A 17,877-nucleotide genomic window follows, 5' to 3' on the forward strand; every position below is an offset into this window, starting at 1 on the left:
GGTTGAATTATTTTTTTTTAGGGACATTAGGTTGAATATTTTATTTACATTTAATTTGACTGACTTAAAATTTATTTTGGTCCCTTATTTTTTTTTATTCACTATTTGGTTGTTTCTAAGTTTGAAAATATAATCTCAATTTTCAAAATTTTGAAAATGTAAATACAATCCACCATTGAACTGGAGGTATTTTTAGGTGACTTGTCAAGTTGAATAAAAGAATGAGCTGCCATGTTACATTAGTGGGTGACAATGCACATGCAAGTTGTTTTATGATAATAAAATTTAAAATAGAAAAACGAAAACCCCTAAAAAAAACCAAATTCACCAACAAAAAATGCATTTGTCACCTCTCAAGTTAAAGATATTAAACATCCCTAAAAAAAGTTTAAGATATTAAACATAAGATCTAAGAAAGAATCTGAGGATTTGATAATAGGTCAATTGATTTAATAAAAGATAAAGAGTTAAAAGTCCATTATTCAAAAAAAAAAAATATATAAAAAGAATGTGAGGTTTTGATAGGTCCATTGATTTAATCTAAATGATAAAGAGTTAAAAGTCTTACATTTAAACTGGAACGAAAAAGAGTAAATATTAATCTAAACAAGTAGTATAATACGTATAAGTTTGTAATTTCTTTCAGTCAGTTTGAATAGATTTTCCATTTTCGGGAGAATAAACCTTCCTAACCTTCTACTAACGACCTTTACGTTGAGCACGTTACCCACCAAATGGTTTTGTTTCTTTATTGTTTTATTTTATTTTATTACAAACTGGTTTTTTGTTGTTGTTGAGCACGTAACCTACCAAATGGTTTTATTGTTTGGTGGTTAATGAAGAAGACTAATAACCGCCGGTAATAGCTGATTTTTGTTGTTGTTGAGAAATCCAGCAACAGCTGATTTGTCACTAATTCATTCGATAGATGTAGATAGAATATAATCCAGTAGATAATCTCGCACACGTTTGACGACTTGCATATGATATTGTCGCTCGAGCTAGTAAATGAGTTACATTGTTGATTTTCCTTCTAATAAAACTTATCATAACGTTTGGAAAAGATTGCATAATAGTTTTACGAGCATGCTAAATTTTGACATGCTTTATCGTTTATGCCGTCTATAACTAGCTTGCAACCTAATTTTATACACTCGAGTATAACCCAAATTCATAAGCCAAAACAACGCTTGTGTTCAACCCACATGCTTGCGCCTCTTGAGAATTTGGTTGGCTAAAATTCTAAATAGTTTGTGCTCGTACACAATTTCTCTTGTTGTCCGAAAACAAAGATGTCGACACCGAATGTGTTCTTGTCTCTAAAATTAGTCGCATCAACATATACTTCCTCTAGTCACACAATACATTTAGTATTCACCAAACTTAAAAATAATTTTTGCTTATAAATGTGTCCGGAATGAATAATTAGTTGTTTTTTGTGTCGATATAAATACTTGATTTATTATTATTAGGAAGCCTTAATCCTTAAAATTTAACTAGTTGAAACTTGAGAAGTTTGAATGGTGGGCTATGTGCTGCATTTGAAGTTGGTGGTTACAACTTACAATGTTGGAATTTTAGTTAGAGAAAGGAATGCACAGTAGTAAGGAAGATTTAAATATAACGACAGTGACACTTACAATGTGGCGACGATGACAGCTGATAGGTTTACAAACAAACAAACAAGGATTTCTAAAGTTAGCACATATTTTTGTGATGTTCGTGTTTTTCTTCAAAATCACAATGGTTGTTGTCACGTGGTATCATCACATACACCTCACAATGTTTTGAGTAACAAACGACCATAAAAGACTAAAAAAGGAGTACTGTTCCCACACTAATTTTAGATGGATTTGCTTCGTATAAATTTAAGTCACTACCTATCACGTTGGTCTTTTTTTCTTGGCATTGCCTATCAAATCAAATTGGATTAAAATGCAATGTCATGGGGATTTAGATTTCCCATATTAAATTTAAGACACGTCAGTTAATGTCGACCGTCCTATCTCAAAGTAAATGGGATAGGTTACTTAAAAATTACTATTCAGCTAGAGAAATATAGTTAAAATGACGGTTTAAGATTTCATATTTAAAAATAATTTTTAAAAAATTAAATAGTACATTTTTTAATGTGTTGAATATACAATTTTTTATTAGAAAAAGTATATTATTTAAGGTTTTTGAAGAGTGAGTACTCGGATAATACCATTTTACATCTTCCTTAAAAAATAATTATTGTACTATCTATATATTGGGGGAAAGAAACAATATGTGGATTGGACAAGAGGACATACCACTACATAAATTTCGAAAATAAAAATTACATCAATGTAAACGTTAATTTTCATTTATATTATCCTTTCCAATTTTTTTATCTTTGCTGGAGGAGGAATTAGAAGAAAAAAAGTGCAGGGGTGTTCTAGGTCATTTGTGGGTCCCTTCAATCCGATGATCCATACAAGTTTATCAGGTAATTTATTTGAATTCATTTGAGTTTGGATTCAACTCAATTCAACCCACTCAAATTTAAAGTGATTTGGATTGGATTGTTGTTTATGTTTTCAAATACATGAATTCACAAATTTGACTCATTCAAATAAACTTTGATTTTTTTTTTTAGGAGAGTAAACCTTGAGTTTATTATATATAGATTAAGGCTTTTATGTGTTAGTAAATCATAATGGATAACCAACAATATCAAAACAATAGAAAGAAAAAGTAAAAATATAATATAAATATTTGAAAGAAAATTATCACAAAAATGATCAAAAAATAGTTTATATAAATATCATTCATCTATCCATATTGACATGTTTGATTGTACATTCATTACCTTTTTCAAGGGTACGATGTAAAATGGTTTTCCAATCCAAAATTCAGGAGGATAAAGTAAAAATAGTGAGAAAACAATAGAGAGATAAAGTAAAAATAATGTGAGTATGAGAGATAAAGTTGTCACAAAAGTTGTCATTAAATAGATGTTCAAATATCATTTCTCTATTGCAGAAATGATATTCTAACAACCTAGGTTGTTGTTACGACAACATATTATTATACGGCCTAGGTTGTTGTCCACTTATTTTTGGATGTTCATATATCACTCTTCTTTTTAATACTACATATTTTTCTCGACAAATGTATTTTGTGGTTGAACTTTGATGGCGAAATATGGGATGCTTATATGATATCTAACTTGATTTTATGGAAATGAACTATTAAGTGAGAACTCACCTAGACATTGTTTTACATCAAAACTGTTTCTTTTGTGATATGGATTAATGACGGGGTGTATACGAACCGGTTTTTAAGGATGAGTTAGGCCTCCAATTTCATTATGGTATCAGAGCCTGTCGAATTCAAGGGCCACCTACCGATTCACGCACCAAACCCAAAGAGTGTTGGGCGTGACAGGGGTGTATTGGGAAAAAAAATCCATGTCCCACATAAGATATATAAGACTCTTGGTAAAAGTTTATATAGAGGAGACAATTCTCACCTTAAGAATCAATTTTTAAGGATGAGTTAGACCTCCAATTTTATTAGATCGTGTCATCAACTGAGTTGTCAGATAAGCATCTCATTTATCACATCATCAAAGAGAAAATTGGCGATATAAAAATAGGAGTACCAAAATCGCAAAGAAGGCAAAATGGAGAAACCAAAATGAGATTTAATAAAAAAAAAATAAAAAACTTTGTTGTGCATGCGTGGTACCACATTGGATTTGTCATGGTCATGATTAACTACTGTAATTTTTTTTACTATGACTACGGTAATTTTTAAAATATACACTTTGTGTCTATCTATTTAGAAAAAATAAATGAAAATCACATTAACAAAACACATCTATCAAACTCTTTACTTTCTATCTTATTAAATGTAAGTCAAATTCACACATGTACTCAAACATGCTATATTTAACTTGCAAAATGACGATAACTCATCGTGATTCTGAAAAAGCCACGGTGTCCCATGATATGAAACATGCATGTAATCATAATTTATAATTATGCAATAAATGTATATATACATATATGTGGTCTCACACATACCATACATTATGATTAAAGTTGCAGTTCTCACATCCATTGTTTTTTAGAAACACATAGAAATGACAAAAAAAAAAAAAAAACAGTGGTAGTTAACTAGCGCTGACTTCAAAATAGAAAATCGGTAGTAGTTAACTACCGCTGAGTTTTTTGGTCATTTACTAATGTCTCTAAGAAACAATGGATGTAAGAACAACAACACTCCATCATGATTTCCTAATGGGCTTATTGGGCCTCATGAAATGAAAGAAAAAGCCCATTTTGAACTACAAACAAGAACAAGAACATATGTCCACACCACACAATCTCAAATTCTCATATCTAATCTCATCTGCAAAAAAATGGCGCAGTGCATTACCAATACCTTTGTTCAAGGAAAACCATTCCTTCCACTTCCCACAAAAAACGTAGTAACCAACCACTTCCTTAAAATTTCCAATTATTGTTTCTGTATTAAACTAACCAACATGTTTTTTTTTGTAGTTGCAGAATCAAAAAGGAAAAAAAGTGGGCAATTTCGGAGTGTATTGTAAGAAGAAAGACATACACCCAAAATTCCATGAAGATGCTAAGGTTTACTGTAATAACGAGCTTGTGATGACAACTGGTGGAACCCAGAAAGAGTATGTGGTTGATGTTTGGTCTGGGAACCATCCATTTTACCTAGGTAACAGGTCTGCTCTTATGGTGAGTGATGATCAGGTGGAGAAGTTTCGTAAGAAGTTCGGTGAATTGTCACAGATTATGGAGATTCCTGTGCTTAAAGGTGAGATTGTTATTCCTTCTAGACGTAAAGGGATTAAAAGTGGTGGAGGGAAGAAGAAGTGAGTTATTTGTGTTGGAATTGTAATTTGATTGTATGGTGTTTGTTAAAATGTTTCTATGAGTTTTTGTTTTGTATTTTGAATGATTATTTATTTGATGTTGTTTTTGTTAGTAATTCATGTTTGGATTGTTGCGAGATTGGTATAATCACTGTGAGCCAATGTGATTTTGGATAACCAAAACTACATTTTGGAGCTTCGGAACTCGTTGTGAATCCAAACATACACTTATATGAGAAACAAATATGGTTTTGGATTCCCTATTGTCTGCATTTACGCAATCATGAATCTCGACTATTGAATTGGATGAAGTTATATTTTAAAGAAGATTTCTTAATGCTGTGTCTGTTTTTCATCCAATGGTTGAGATTTGTTGGCTGTTGTTGTAATGTGTGATTCTTTCAATTGTAAAGAAACATGGTTTTTGATATATTTCGAAAGGAACTTGCATGTTGTGTATGCTTTTTTAACAGGCAAATGTTATTAAGCTAGTTGCCAAGTTAATTTCTAAGGATCAAACTCTGAACTTTGTGCTTAAAACTAATGAAGCGTCCATTAGTTTACTAATCGGGCTATTTAGTTGAGATGTGTGGTGTACGATTCTAAAATATTAGAAACTTTGTTGAACTTGGGTACCATTTGCTACTGCAAAGAAAGTACGGCCACAAAGCTTACCTTTGTTTTAATTTTATCAATTAAGAATTGAGGAGGGCAATGAGCACTATCTTTCTAATAATGACATCTCTAACACTCATTCTTTTCATTTATTGGATGAAACCAATCTCGGTATCATATTTTGAAAATGAATTCCACATAAAGTGATGAACCCATATGAGTTATACTTATACTCGAGTGTTAAAAAAAGAGTGTTTCTAACTTTTATCTTAAGAATTAGACGATGCCTTAATTCTTGGAGCTAAACTAGTTAAGGGCGTGCAAAAGGAGTTATAGCTATTATGCTTGAACCCTTAACTATGGTTGTGATCATCTATGAATGTGAGTGTGTACTGTGTGAATATGAGTATAAATTTTACAGTTGAAAAAGGTTCAACTCCAAATATCTTTACCACTAATTTTTGTTTCTTCAAAAAAATCTTTACCACTATTTTTTTCTCTTTTGAATTTGGCGGATAACAAGGAAGAAAACATCCATAGATTCATTGGGTTGTGAAAGTATTTGGAGATCCAATCAAAATCTGACAAAAATTTCACTCTGGGTTGGAAAATATTGTGATTTTGCTGAAAGAAGGATGGATTAGGAGTCTAATCCACAAATCTCACGTGTCATCATACTGATATGGCAATAGCCGTGGAAATTTTATTGTTGTAGAGTACTTTTATTTTATGTTTTTGGAGAGTTTAGTCTATTTTGTTACATATAATTTTAAAAAATTGAAACTAGAACATGATAGAGATCAAAATGGAATTTTAGCTTAATTATACTTGCTGTACTTCATATTTGATCTAAAACTTGTTTGGTAATTTATTTTTTTCTTCTTGTTTATCATTAAACATTTGTCATTGACAACGTTAAATTCATCCAATGTGGAGATAAAACGAACATGTTTCACCTCTCTATATCTTCTTTCAAATCCACTTCTTCTCGCCTTCTCACACTATAACATGGCGATGACATCCTCTTCTCATCAGGGACGGATGCAGGTTAAAGTTTATGTAAGCTTGTGCCTGCACTAAGGTCATAATTTTTTTTTTTTTATAGTAGTAATAAATAATATATGCGCCTTCTCATACTGATATTTTCTTTTTAGAATTATTTTTGGTGAACTTAATCAAATGTTGACATGATACTTTGAGATGGAAGAACAACCCTCTAACTCATGTTTAACATCAACTTGAAAACGTATTAGATTATGAGCCTATTTGATGAACTCTAAATATCAATTTGAGAATTTTGTTGAGGAAACCAAATGATGAACCCAACGTCTATTTGATTATTACAAGTTTATTAATTCTCACTGGTGTTTCTTTTTTGAAAAAGCAAATTATTCCATCAAAATTAACATCATCGAACTTAAGATCTTAAAAGGAGCATACTCCAAGATCTTAAGTCATACATTATTTTTCATAGGTCTAGTGATAACTATAAGAAAATATTATCAAGCGAGTGCCACCTGCATTAGTTTTCTATAAATTGTCGATGCTGTATATTTTTTTTTATTAGTTGTATGTAACGTTGCGTAACAAAATTAAAAGACTAATAATGTTCACTACTATAAAAGATTGAAGACTCAAAGGAATAATAAAAAATAGATAAGAGATTAGAACAAATTTTGGATTAAAGATAAATGAAGAAAAGTATAATTAAACCTATATTTTTAAACTGCAGTAAAAATCGAATTTAGAATAAATAGCATGCTTATATCTTCCGAAAGCAACAAGTACTTGTAGTCTAGTAATGTGGGAATACATTTTGTCACTCATTCGTTCAAACTACAGAAAATCTAAAATACATAGAAGCAACATAAACCGAAAAAAGAAAAAGAGTGCTAGATATTATCAAACATTATTGAAGTTGGATTCTCCCAACTTTTATAAAACAAATACACATGATTGTTTGTGTTTCATTGTCGCTTGACAAGAGAAATGACCAAATTGATGCATTTGGTTCTAGTTTTGGACAAATGATCCTCCACATGTTTAGCATACCTTTGAAACAACTCATCCATTATATGACTCCCAAAATGATATTCCAACATGGACTCAACCACAGCCCTTAAGGTCTTTGCAACTCGTTCTCCACTTGACATTGTATCACCACCACTTTGCAATTCTATCCCAGTATCCCAATCAATTTCATAAGCTTCATGAGAATCTACCATGAACGACCCTTCCTTTTCAATCTCCATTTTCAATTCTTCAAAACAAGGTGTATAGTAAGGAGCGTTAAAAGAATCCACCTTTTCTTCTTCAACAAGACCCTATATATGTTGACCAAAGGAAAATAAATAAAATATAAATAATTTAAGGAAATTGCTAAGTGTTGCGAGAGAAATCCTCGCGAAATTTCCATGAAATGGTTTCAAACAGTATCTCACATAAAACACACATCCATTACCACCTTGTTTTTCGGACCAGCAACACAAAAATAATTTTACTCTACATACTGTCTCTCAAACTACACCAACTCATCCGTTTTTTCACGCAAGCAACACATTTTATTGACTAAAAGTTATTTCGGGATTATTAATTTTAAGTCAAAAGTATACTTCTAAAAATTATGGAGAGGGGTTTTAGCCCTCTTTGTAATTTTTTTTTTATTTTTTTAAGGATTTTGTAGTAGCGTGTACGGTACGGTAGTAGAGAAGTAACCCTAATGTAAGTGGAAAACAATTGAAGTACCTCTAAAACCAAAGTCATAAGAGCCTGTGCTAAAAGTTCCCATTGATAGCAACAGTTGGGTGATGTTGGGTCCATGGATTCTCTGCCCATAAAAGAAAGGACCATTCGTCCCCCATGCACCATTTCTTGAGAACGTGACTCAAGAAACTGTGAAAAATCATTTTTAAATTGTTGTGAATAAGCTTTTAGCACACAATTGGGACTGCTCTTTGATATGTATAGTTTTCCTTTGTTCAACCCTTTCCCTCTTTCATCCTCCAAACCACGTGGAACCTGCAAAAAGAATAACAAATAGATAATTTGCCAGGTGTCAATGATGTCAAACCTAAATTCTCTCCTCAATAGTTGATTTGTACGTTTGTTTTATTTAGATTAGACTAGATTTAGATGTTAAAAATCACTAAAGTGTATAGTGAAAATATTAAGCAATGTTGTTAAAAGAAATTCATTATCATGATGTAGATGTATATATAATATATCCGGGTTCGAACCCGAATCACGACGTTCGATCTTGTAATTTTGGTATTTGTCGGTTGAGTTAGAGCTTCTAATATTTTTAATTTATTAATTTATTAATTAAGGGTTAATATTATTTCTTTACACATTCAGATCCGCTTTATTTTACCAATTCTAGTTTTTTTATTTAAATAATTTATATATATCTTAGTATTTTTTTTTTAAGAAATATATTAGTATTTACTTTTTTTTTTTATAAAGGAAATATCAGTATTTTCTAGTTACTAATGCTTCATGCTCTATCTAAATATAGAACTCATCGATTTTTATTTTTTTTTGACAAAAAGAACTCATCAATGTATCTAACATAAATTCATCAAAATGAATTTGTGAGGCATAGTTTTAATTTTAAATTGGTAATTTTTTTTATAATATTAAAAAATAAAAAAATAGTATATAATTAAAATTTACTTAAAGTAGTAAGGACCATCTTTGGACCAAATCCAATTTTTTATTTTTTTTAGAATAGACAAAATGAATTATATTAAAGAACTAAAGAATTATAAGCACCACAAAGAGTGGAAGATAAGAAATCAAGAGTCAATACAAAGAGAAAATACAAACTGGTCACCAACAAAACACATCAATCAAAACACTAGTTAGAAAACAAAAACATATGCATGCAAACACAAGAAAGGATTAATCCACCAGCAATGTAAATCAAAAGTTAAATTTTCGTTGTTAGCTTTTAACCACTAAAAAAATTAAAACTTTATATTATCAAATAAATGATTTAGAGAAGATTCTTATTTATATTTTTCATTAAATTACTTTTTACCAACATATGCTTCTAATTATTTTACATCTTTCTCTACAACAACCAACAATAAATATTATAATATTGTAAAAATAACAATAAACAATATAATGGAAATATTAATTATTTCTCTTCTATATATGAAGGATAAATTTTAGTATTATTATTAACTTTCTTAGTTCTCATAATTTACTTAATGATGAGATCTTAATAAGATCATCTTATATTTAAAAACGATATATAATGTTAAGACATGCCTAAAGTTTGATGACAAGAAATACAAGTACGTCCTTCTCAAAAAATAAAATAATGTTTCATGGACACCCTTTATTTCTCCATACATATATTGTACCATCTTATGTGAGAGACATAAACAGTGAGTTTTTTGTGTGTCGAGACCACATAGACACTTGTCACAATTGTATGTGGGTGTACAAATGGTACATGTCACCTAAGGTGGTCTATGTATCACTACCCAAATAAAAAGTACTAGTACTTTAAACGTTATAAAATTCAAATCACTGATGATTTTTTTTTGAACAATCAAAAATGGAATTATATTAACAACAAGAGTCTCATTAGCACAAGGCGTGCCTCAAAGACTCGTCAAGAAACACCAAAAAGTAGAAGTCAGTACAACAACGAAACCAACTCAGCCAATACCCAAACATTGTAAAGGGCTTGACCACCAACTATTAGTGCCAAATATAAAAGAGACTTTTCTAGCTTTCAACCAACCTAAAGACAGATATTTTACTTTGTCAAGCAACCTGGGCAAAGGAGTAACATAATTATTAAATGATAAAATTATTTGATTAGACTATTTTGTAAACATATTAATAAAAAGTATAAATATTATTTTGGTCTCTATCAATATATTATTTTTGTTTTTAATCTTTCTAAATAAATCTTTGATTCTTTATATATTAAAATGGACAAAAGTTCAAAATTTTGTTGAGTTTTAATCCTTGCAAATATAATACTCATTACTTTTAATCCACGTTATATTTTTGTTAAAGTATTCGGAAGTGTGTGTTTAAGTTACATAATCAAGCAAGCCCTAAATGTCTTATAAATTCAACCAGATCAATCAATCAGTGTTAGTTGAGAAGATAAAATAAAAATGGTATTATGTAAGAACAAACTTACATGTCTCTCATTGCAAGAACTATTTTTTAACATGATGCATGTAAGAACAAAATATACTAATTAAGTGTTTGGAGAACAAACTAACCTGAGAAAGCCAATGGAGGCTTGAAGAAGAGTGCACAAAATGAAGGGACTTAGTTGGGAAGAGTCTACCATAAAAAGTGCCCGGTACAGCAGAAACAAAACAATTAGAACCATTGTGATTATCATGATTATTGTATCCCATGTCTTGCCTTAGTTTTTTGTGAAAAGATGGCAAAGAAGCAAAAATGTTGTTGAAGTCATTGGTGAAAAGGTCATTCATATACAACATTAGTTCCTTTGGTGCTGTTTGATTCATCATGCTTGAGGTTTCATTTATAGCTTCAACTATTTCTGAAATTACACTTAAGGCATTAGGTCCGGATGAGCAACCTAAGTCAGCAATTCCCATCTTCATTATTGGCCATCGTTTTGTTGAGCATAGAATTTCCACAATAGCTTTCTTTGTTGCTTGATTTGTCAATAATATTATCTTCCTCTGCAAATTTCATTTACACAAATTAAAACATACATTGCCAATTAATGTTTTTAATTTACATCTCAATTCGAAATGTTTTCAATTTACGTGTCATTGACACATGTTATTTTATTTAATTGTATTGTAAAATGTTACAAACAATTTTTGGTCTTTATCATTTGATTCTTAGGAATTAAGAGCCATGATAATCTAGAGTTTGGAGAATAACTACTTTTGTTAGAATTTGAACTCGTGTTTTCTCTGAAGATTTGTCTAAGTTTATTAAACCAGTTGAACCCTACTACGTACCTACTATAAATTTTTTGAATCTTAAGCAAATACGTGTGTACCTGGAGGAAAGAGTTCATGGCATAGCTAGTTTCGTCAACTCCTTTGTTCATGTGAAGTGTTTCCACAGTTTCCATTTTCTTTTCTTTACAGATAAGAAGGTGATGAATGTGCTTTTCAATTAGGTAAACTTCTTAAGCAATAAATACGTGTGTATCTGAGTAGGTAGACTTCTTTCTCCTACTCTTTTGAATGCTAGTTGGTCTAGCTTCGCTCCTCAAAAGGTTCAAGAAATCTCTTGGCAATTAATCTGTGGGAAGCTTTCAATTCGAGGAAATTTAAATAGAAAGGGGAGTATTGTTGGAGGGAGGGAGTCTCGATTGTGTGTGGTCAGGGCCGTTCCGATAAAATTGGAGGTCAAGTTCAAATATTAAAAATGGACCCTCCATGAAAAAATAAGATTTTTTAAGCAATATAGTAATCATCTATTTAAGTTGTAAATAATAAATAGTCATTCTTATAAGTTTGTATGGAAGGAACTAACTAACAACTAGTTGTTTTACTATTAAAAATTCAGTTTATAATTAAAAGAAACGCCAAAAACTTAAAAAGAATCATCATTTTGTTTAGTGCAAAATGGACCTTGAGTATATTGGTTGTTGTTGCTTAAAAAAAGTGACTTTGCTATCTAAATAGTGACAAACTAGTACTAATATCGGAAAAAATAGTAGCAAATTAATACTGGCATGCATGACTAAACATAAAACAATAGAAAAAAAAATATTAATTAGTTAATAGTTTTTTTTTTGTCAAGTAGCCTAGTGACTAGAGCTCACACAATTTAATTGTGGAGAAGTGGGGTGTCCGGGGTTCGAACTCCGGCCCCTGCATATAATATGCAATATTCCTACCAACTGAGCTAACCTCACGGGGATATAGATTTAACTTGTGTTGTTAATGGAAACAGATGAAAAAAATCAAGGTATATAGTAGTTTTCTATATTCATAGATAACTCTGAAATTCATATTCAATTGTAATAGCCTAGTAGTTATATATGTAATTGCGACTTTTATATATTTGATTCAAATTCACACAAAATATTTGGGATTGAACCAAGTGCATTCCATTTTACCACTAAACCATTACAACATGTCTATTGTTTTTTTATATATTTTAATTATTATATATACCTAACACTTTTGGGTACTACATTAAAATAAAAAATTGAGGCTCCTAAGACCGCGAGGCCCGGCGCCATAGCTCACCTTGGGCGTGCTAAGGGTAGGGCCTGTGTAGGGTCCCCATAGGTGGCGGAAGTGAAAGACCATTTTTTTTTTGTACGTGTCGCTTTGTCGAAAGAGTTTGGTATTTGATTCTTAATAAGTGGATAGGAACAAAAAAACAATTTGAAACATCGAAAAAGGTTAACTCTAATTTGATATACAACAATTTGAAAGATTTGGTAACATGGTGAAACAAAATTATTTTCTCTTCAAATTCCCCATATATAGAAGGGGGTTGTAGATTCGATTAAAACCACTTCTTGGAGGTGATTCCTTGCTAGAGAAAAAAAAAAGACCTTGTATATATTTTGAATGGTTTTTCAACCCTCTTCTTTGTCTAAACTCCTAGTTTATGAGGTTATTTTTAGTGGTTAAAGTATCTCTTATACTTTTTCCGACTTGTGGGTTATGTATTCTTTATATTGCTATATGGTATTCAATAAATTTTGTTATTAAAAAAATAATCTGCTATAGGTAGAAGGAACCCTTACAAAAAAAAGCGTGTACTTGAGTTGTTACACTACTAGAAAAAGCAAAATTAGCAAGGGAAATTAGTGACGGAAAAAAGAAAATTCCTCACATATTTCATGGTCACAAAATTTAGTGACGGAATTAGAGAGGGATTTCACGTTTTCCCTTACAAAATTTCCCTCACTAATATTTATTTTTTTAGTAGTGTTAGATGGAAAAGTTGTGTGTATAAATAGAGCAATATTAATAGCCAGACCAATAATATGAACCATATATAGAGGAGAGGAGGTACAGTATTAATCAGTCCATTCATGCATGCAAGGAATTGGTCCCTTGATAGCTACGTATAGAACCGAGACTTGATGAGTTTTGAGAAAAATAACTGGTGGTGTTGTTTGTTGTGATATTTCAGACTTTTTTGTTGTTGTGTAGTGATATGTGTTTCGTTATTTTGATTGGTTGTTCATGTTGCCCTACTACTGTTGTTACAATTTCAAGAATTTGCACTTTATTTTATTTTAAAAATTTGCAACTGTAAATTCTTTATGCTCACTTTGACACCCAAATTTTTTTGTTAAAACTTCGCCACAGTTTCTAGAAAATAATTCTAATGATATAATTATGAGGGGACAACAATATTTTAGTTTTCTTGAAATACTCAAAATCTCAAGTGGGACTTGATTACATTTGACACATTTCTGGAGAATAATCTTCACCTAATTAGTTTATCAAGTTTTTATCTAAAATCCAAAAGAAATTATGGAGGTAAACAATATATTTGATATTTTTATTAGCGCATCAATTGAATTCAACTAGATATATGCGGCCAGAGGGTGATGCAACGATATAGATGGATTTGAAAAACAACACAGCTCCTTCGTCTCGCTGGGGAAGGGTTGCAAACACTCTAACGATCAATTAAAAACGCTCTGAATCTGTGAAGTTTTAAGGATAGAAAAGTGCATACGTAGATGGATGCTATGAGTTAGCCTTTATAGTAGTGAATGAGGGTTTATTGGTCCTCCAAACCCTTGTTTGGCAAATTGTCTTAGAGGACACCTATGTGGAGATTGACGCAAGTTAGCCTTGGATCCAAAATGGACGGTCTAAATTGCTTTGAGCGCCAACAATTCTATGTATTTAGGGCTAGTCTATGTGATAGTCCAGAGTTCGAATCCCGATACCTCCACTTATGTGTGGGAGTTTACAATGGCTTAGCCATTTCGTCTATCTACAAAAAAAATAAAAATAGCAACGTTTATGAAATGAATTTTATAATTAACGGTTTATTATTGGTGAACTTGTACCCAGGTAGGTTGGGTGGATAACCCTCAATGACATGTGATATCTTTTAATTTTTTTTTTTTTAAGTAGTCTAACTACTATAATTAACTTTTTAAGGTCAAAAAATAGGATGTTTGAGTTCGAACCTCAACCCTTACATATAATAATGCATTGCCCTGCTAACTGAATTATGATAGACATGACATGTCATATTTTTATTTGAATTCATTTTAAAATAAATTTAAATGTTAAACAAATTTTGATTAGAGGGTACCAGTATCCAACCAAACTCTAAAGTATTTAAGAATTTACCTTATTATTATTATTAACTAAGTGAGGGTGTTTGTCAAAAAAAAAAACTTAGTGAGGGTGTTTGTAAAATAATGTTTCTAAGACGCTAAAAATGTTTTTTTTTTTCTTTCGGAGGAAACTAGATAAGGTAATTTAAGGATTCTTTTTGAAGAAATGAAGATGAAATGGTAATTTAAGGATTCTTAGGCAGTTATATACACTATTTTTGTCTCTTGCTAAGAGTTATCCTGAGATCGTAATAATATGTCATGTGTTCACCATAACATAATGAACTAACTTTGGTATTTGGTAAGACATTTTTTTTTATATCAAATTTACCCTTAGCAAATTAGTTTTTTTTTTTTTTTTCCCTAAAAAAAATTGTTATTTTTAAAATTTAAATTTGAATCTACACCATAACTTAAAGAACTAAAAAACTAACTACAACTTTTGGTTAATATTTTTATAACTGAAGTTGATCAAATAACTGAAAAGGAAAGACATCAGATTTTGAAAAAGATCCAAGTAAGTATTTTTCTTAAAGTGAATCCCAACAAATTCCATTATAGTTACTTCAGTCTAACTTTGATTAAGGTATGTCATTAATTTAAATATTCTAACAACAAATTCAACTATATTGTGATTAAGTTTATCTGCGAACTTGTTCTATGGATGAAAAGAATTGCTGTTTGCAACATGCTAATTTATACCTTCAGGGTGTGTTTGGTTTGCAAAACAGTAAGTACTGGACAGAACAGTACAAGATAGAACAGTACAACACAAGACAGAACAATACAGGACAAATTTTTTATGGCATTGAGTAATTTTTTGTTTTATACGATTTTTGAGAGACAAAATACTATATTGGTATTTTAGACAACTTGTACGTAGGACAAAAAGTTGTGTTGTGGTTTGGTAAGGGACAAAAATATGAGTTTTTGTCCTGTCCCTTGCCTCCAGTTTGTCCTGTACCTGAAACAGTTTTACATATCAAACACTGGACAACTAAAGTTATTCTGTCCTGTCTTTCAAATTTTAGCAAATCAAACGCAACTTTAAAGTCGTGAATCATGTCTTGAGCATAATTGTGGAAATGTTTGTTCTTCTAATTTTCCTATTTAATTAATGTTTATGTGAATTGATTATGGTGCATATATATTAAACCAATTATTTCTTCTGAAATGTTCTTATTCTATAAACCCTATATGTATAAAAGGTCTCGTGTTATTTAAAATTTATAGGCTTAAATATGTAAATTGTTCTTGTAAGTTCGCGTGTTTTTGGTTTTCGTCTCTGTATCTTTTTTTGTTCTAAAGCAGACCCTGTAAATTATAAGCCTTATGCTTTTGGTCCCTACGGTCATCATATGTTACAAAAATGCTTATTGTCTAACGGCAGCTGACGTGGCGACGTGGCAAGCAAGGCTTATTTGTCGTTCCAGATGTCAAATTGCAAGGTTACAGGGACGAAATCCAAAAACACAAATTTACAGAGGGACGAAATTCAAAAACAGGAATAACAAAATTTTAAATTAAAAACCTTGTGTTTCTTTCTTCATATTCTTCCTTCCTCTTCTTCATCATCTTCAACCACACCTTCATCAACATTCATCAATCTTCATTAAACTCATAAAACATAAATTATACATTAAAACTCTTTAATCAAAATCTTATTTTCTATTTCCATCAAAATCTTCTCCTTCACCAGATTCAATGTATTCCCAATTCTTAATTTAAATCATACTCAAACCCTAAAATCTCCACATCTACACCCAAATTGCATCTCTTTTCTTTAGATATACTATATAGTATAATGAACATTTTATGGATCCTTGTTTTGGTTCTTTTTCTATTTCCTTCTATCCATTCATAATCACCGAAAATTAATTGTACTCATAAATCTTCAAACAACAACAACAACACATAACTTGAATTAAATTATGCATAAACCTTCAAAATTTTACATTAAACCACACAACAACAACAACCCATTAAACCACACACCAATTGCATTTTTTTCTTTCGAGCAACACATTTTTTCTAGCAAATTTAAGAGGCCCAGTTTTCCAAAAGATGCTAATTTGAAACATTGCAACGTTCTTTCAACCATAAAAAATTCTATCATATTCGTAGGGTTTATTTGATCTAGGCTTATGTTCTAGTCCACATTGACGAAATTAAAATTCGAATTAGAAGAAGAAGATTTGGGTTTTGGGTTTCTTCTCAACATCCTTCATATATATTTTTCTTCATTGAAGTTTTTTTTCCTTCCTTTGTTTAATTATGTTGTGTCCCGAACATGAAATTGAAAGAAGGAGGAGAATTGAGAATTAAGAAAGAATATGTTTAAAACAAAGAGTTTAAAAGAAGAGTTTAATAAGAGGAAATGGAAAATGAGATTTTGATTAAAGAATTTGAATGTTTAATTTATGTTTTCTGGGTTTGATGAAGATTGATAAATGTTGATGAAGGTGAGATTGAAGATGATGAAGATAGGAAGGAAGAAGATGAAGAAAGGAAATCAAAGTTTTTAATTTAAAGTTTTGCTAAGTTGTGTTTTTGAATTTCATCCCTCTGTAAGTTTTCGTTTTTGGATTTAGTCCCTATAACCTTGCCACTGGACATCTGGAATGACACATAAGTCTCACTTGCCACGTCACACATCGCCATGTCAGCTGCCGTCAGACACATAAGTGTTTTTGTAACAGATGCTGACGGAAGGGACCAAAAGCAAAATGTTTATAACTTACAGGGTCTGTTTTAGAATAAAAAAAGATACAGGGACGAAAACAAAAAACATGCAAACTTACAAGGACGATTTGCATATTTAAGCCAAATTTATATATACCTTTGGTGCCTTTAGTATGAGTTATATTTGTCTGACAAATATTGATGCTAAGCTAGGTAGAGAAACAAAGATAAATGTTGATTGCTATCATCATTCTTATGCCTAAGTAGTTTGAAGCTATGTAATTGGTGTTTATGAATGTATGTTCGTAGAACACAAACAATGTTGAATTAATGTGTACGAAAATGTTGAAACAATGATTGATAATGCTGTTTTTTTTCCTTATTTGTATTTATTTTGGAAGTAACTCTCTTGTGT

The 17,877-nt window shown here is 30.8% G+C and overlaps 2 protein-coding genes across 3 annotated transcripts; one reads left to right on the forward strand and one right to left on the reverse strand.

The window, feature by feature from the left end:
- Positions 1–4,303: 4,303 nt before the first annotated feature.
- On the forward strand, positions 4,304–5,343 carry LOC25482170 (50S ribosomal protein L31, chloroplastic). Of its 2 annotated transcripts, none has more exons than XM_013610682.3 (2): positions 4,304–4,456; positions 4,533–5,343. In XM_013610682.3, the coding sequence occupies exons 1-2, from the start codon at positions 4,391–4,393 to the stop codon at positions 4,875–4,877; spliced, it is 411 nt and encodes a 136-aa protein (XP_013466136.1). In that variant the 5' UTR covers positions 4,304–4,390; the 3' UTR covers positions 4,878–5,343. The 2 variants fall into 2 exon arrangements, with proteins under 2 accessions (XP_013466136.1, XP_013466135.1); XM_013610681.3 differs by having other exon boundaries at positions 4,345–4,456; positions 4,539–5,343.
- Positions 5,344–7,378: 2,035 nt separating this feature from the next.
- On the reverse strand, positions 7,379–11,877 carry LOC25482171 (probable jasmonic acid carboxyl methyltransferase 2). Its single transcript, XM_013610683.3, has 4 exons — positions 11,505–11,877; positions 10,741–11,175; positions 8,234–8,506; positions 7,379–7,812 (listed from the first exon to the last, which is right to left on the reverse strand). The coding sequence occupies exons 1-4, from the start codon at positions 11,577–11,579 to the stop codon at positions 7,456–7,458; spliced, it is 1,140 nt and encodes a 379-aa protein (XP_013466137.1). The 5' UTR covers positions 11,580–11,877; the 3' UTR covers positions 7,379–7,455.
- Between the last annotated feature and the right edge of the window lie 6,000 nt (positions 11,878–17,877).

The sequence above is a fragment of the Medicago truncatula genome, chromosome 1 (assembly GCF_003473485.1).
Source record: "Medicago truncatula cultivar Jemalong A17 chromosome 1, MtrunA17r5.0-ANR, whole genome shotgun sequence".
Taxonomy (NCBI): domain Eukaryota; kingdom Viridiplantae; phylum Streptophyta; class Magnoliopsida; order Fabales; family Fabaceae; genus Medicago; species Medicago truncatula.

Coding starts and splice junctions, on each gene's coding strand:
- LOC25482171 (XM_013610683.3), bottom strand. CDS start 11,579: ATGGAAACTGTGGAAACACTTCACATGAACAAAGGAGTTGACGAAACT. Junction 11,176..11,504: donor CCATGAACTCTTTCCTCCAG/GTACACACGTAT, acceptor TGAAATTTGCAG/AGGAAGATAATATTATTGAC. Junction 7,813..8,233: donor TTATGACTTTGGTTTTAGAG/GTACTTCAATTG, acceptor CAACATATATAG/GGTCTTGTTGAAGAAGAAAA.
- LOC25482170 (XM_013610682.3), top strand. CDS start 4,391: ATGGCGCAGTGCATTACCAATACCTTTGTTCAAGGAAAACCATTCCTT. Junction 4,457..4,532: donor TTCCACTTCCCACAAAAAAC/GTAGTAACCAAC, acceptor TTTTTTTTGTAG/TTGCAGAATCAAAAAGGAAA.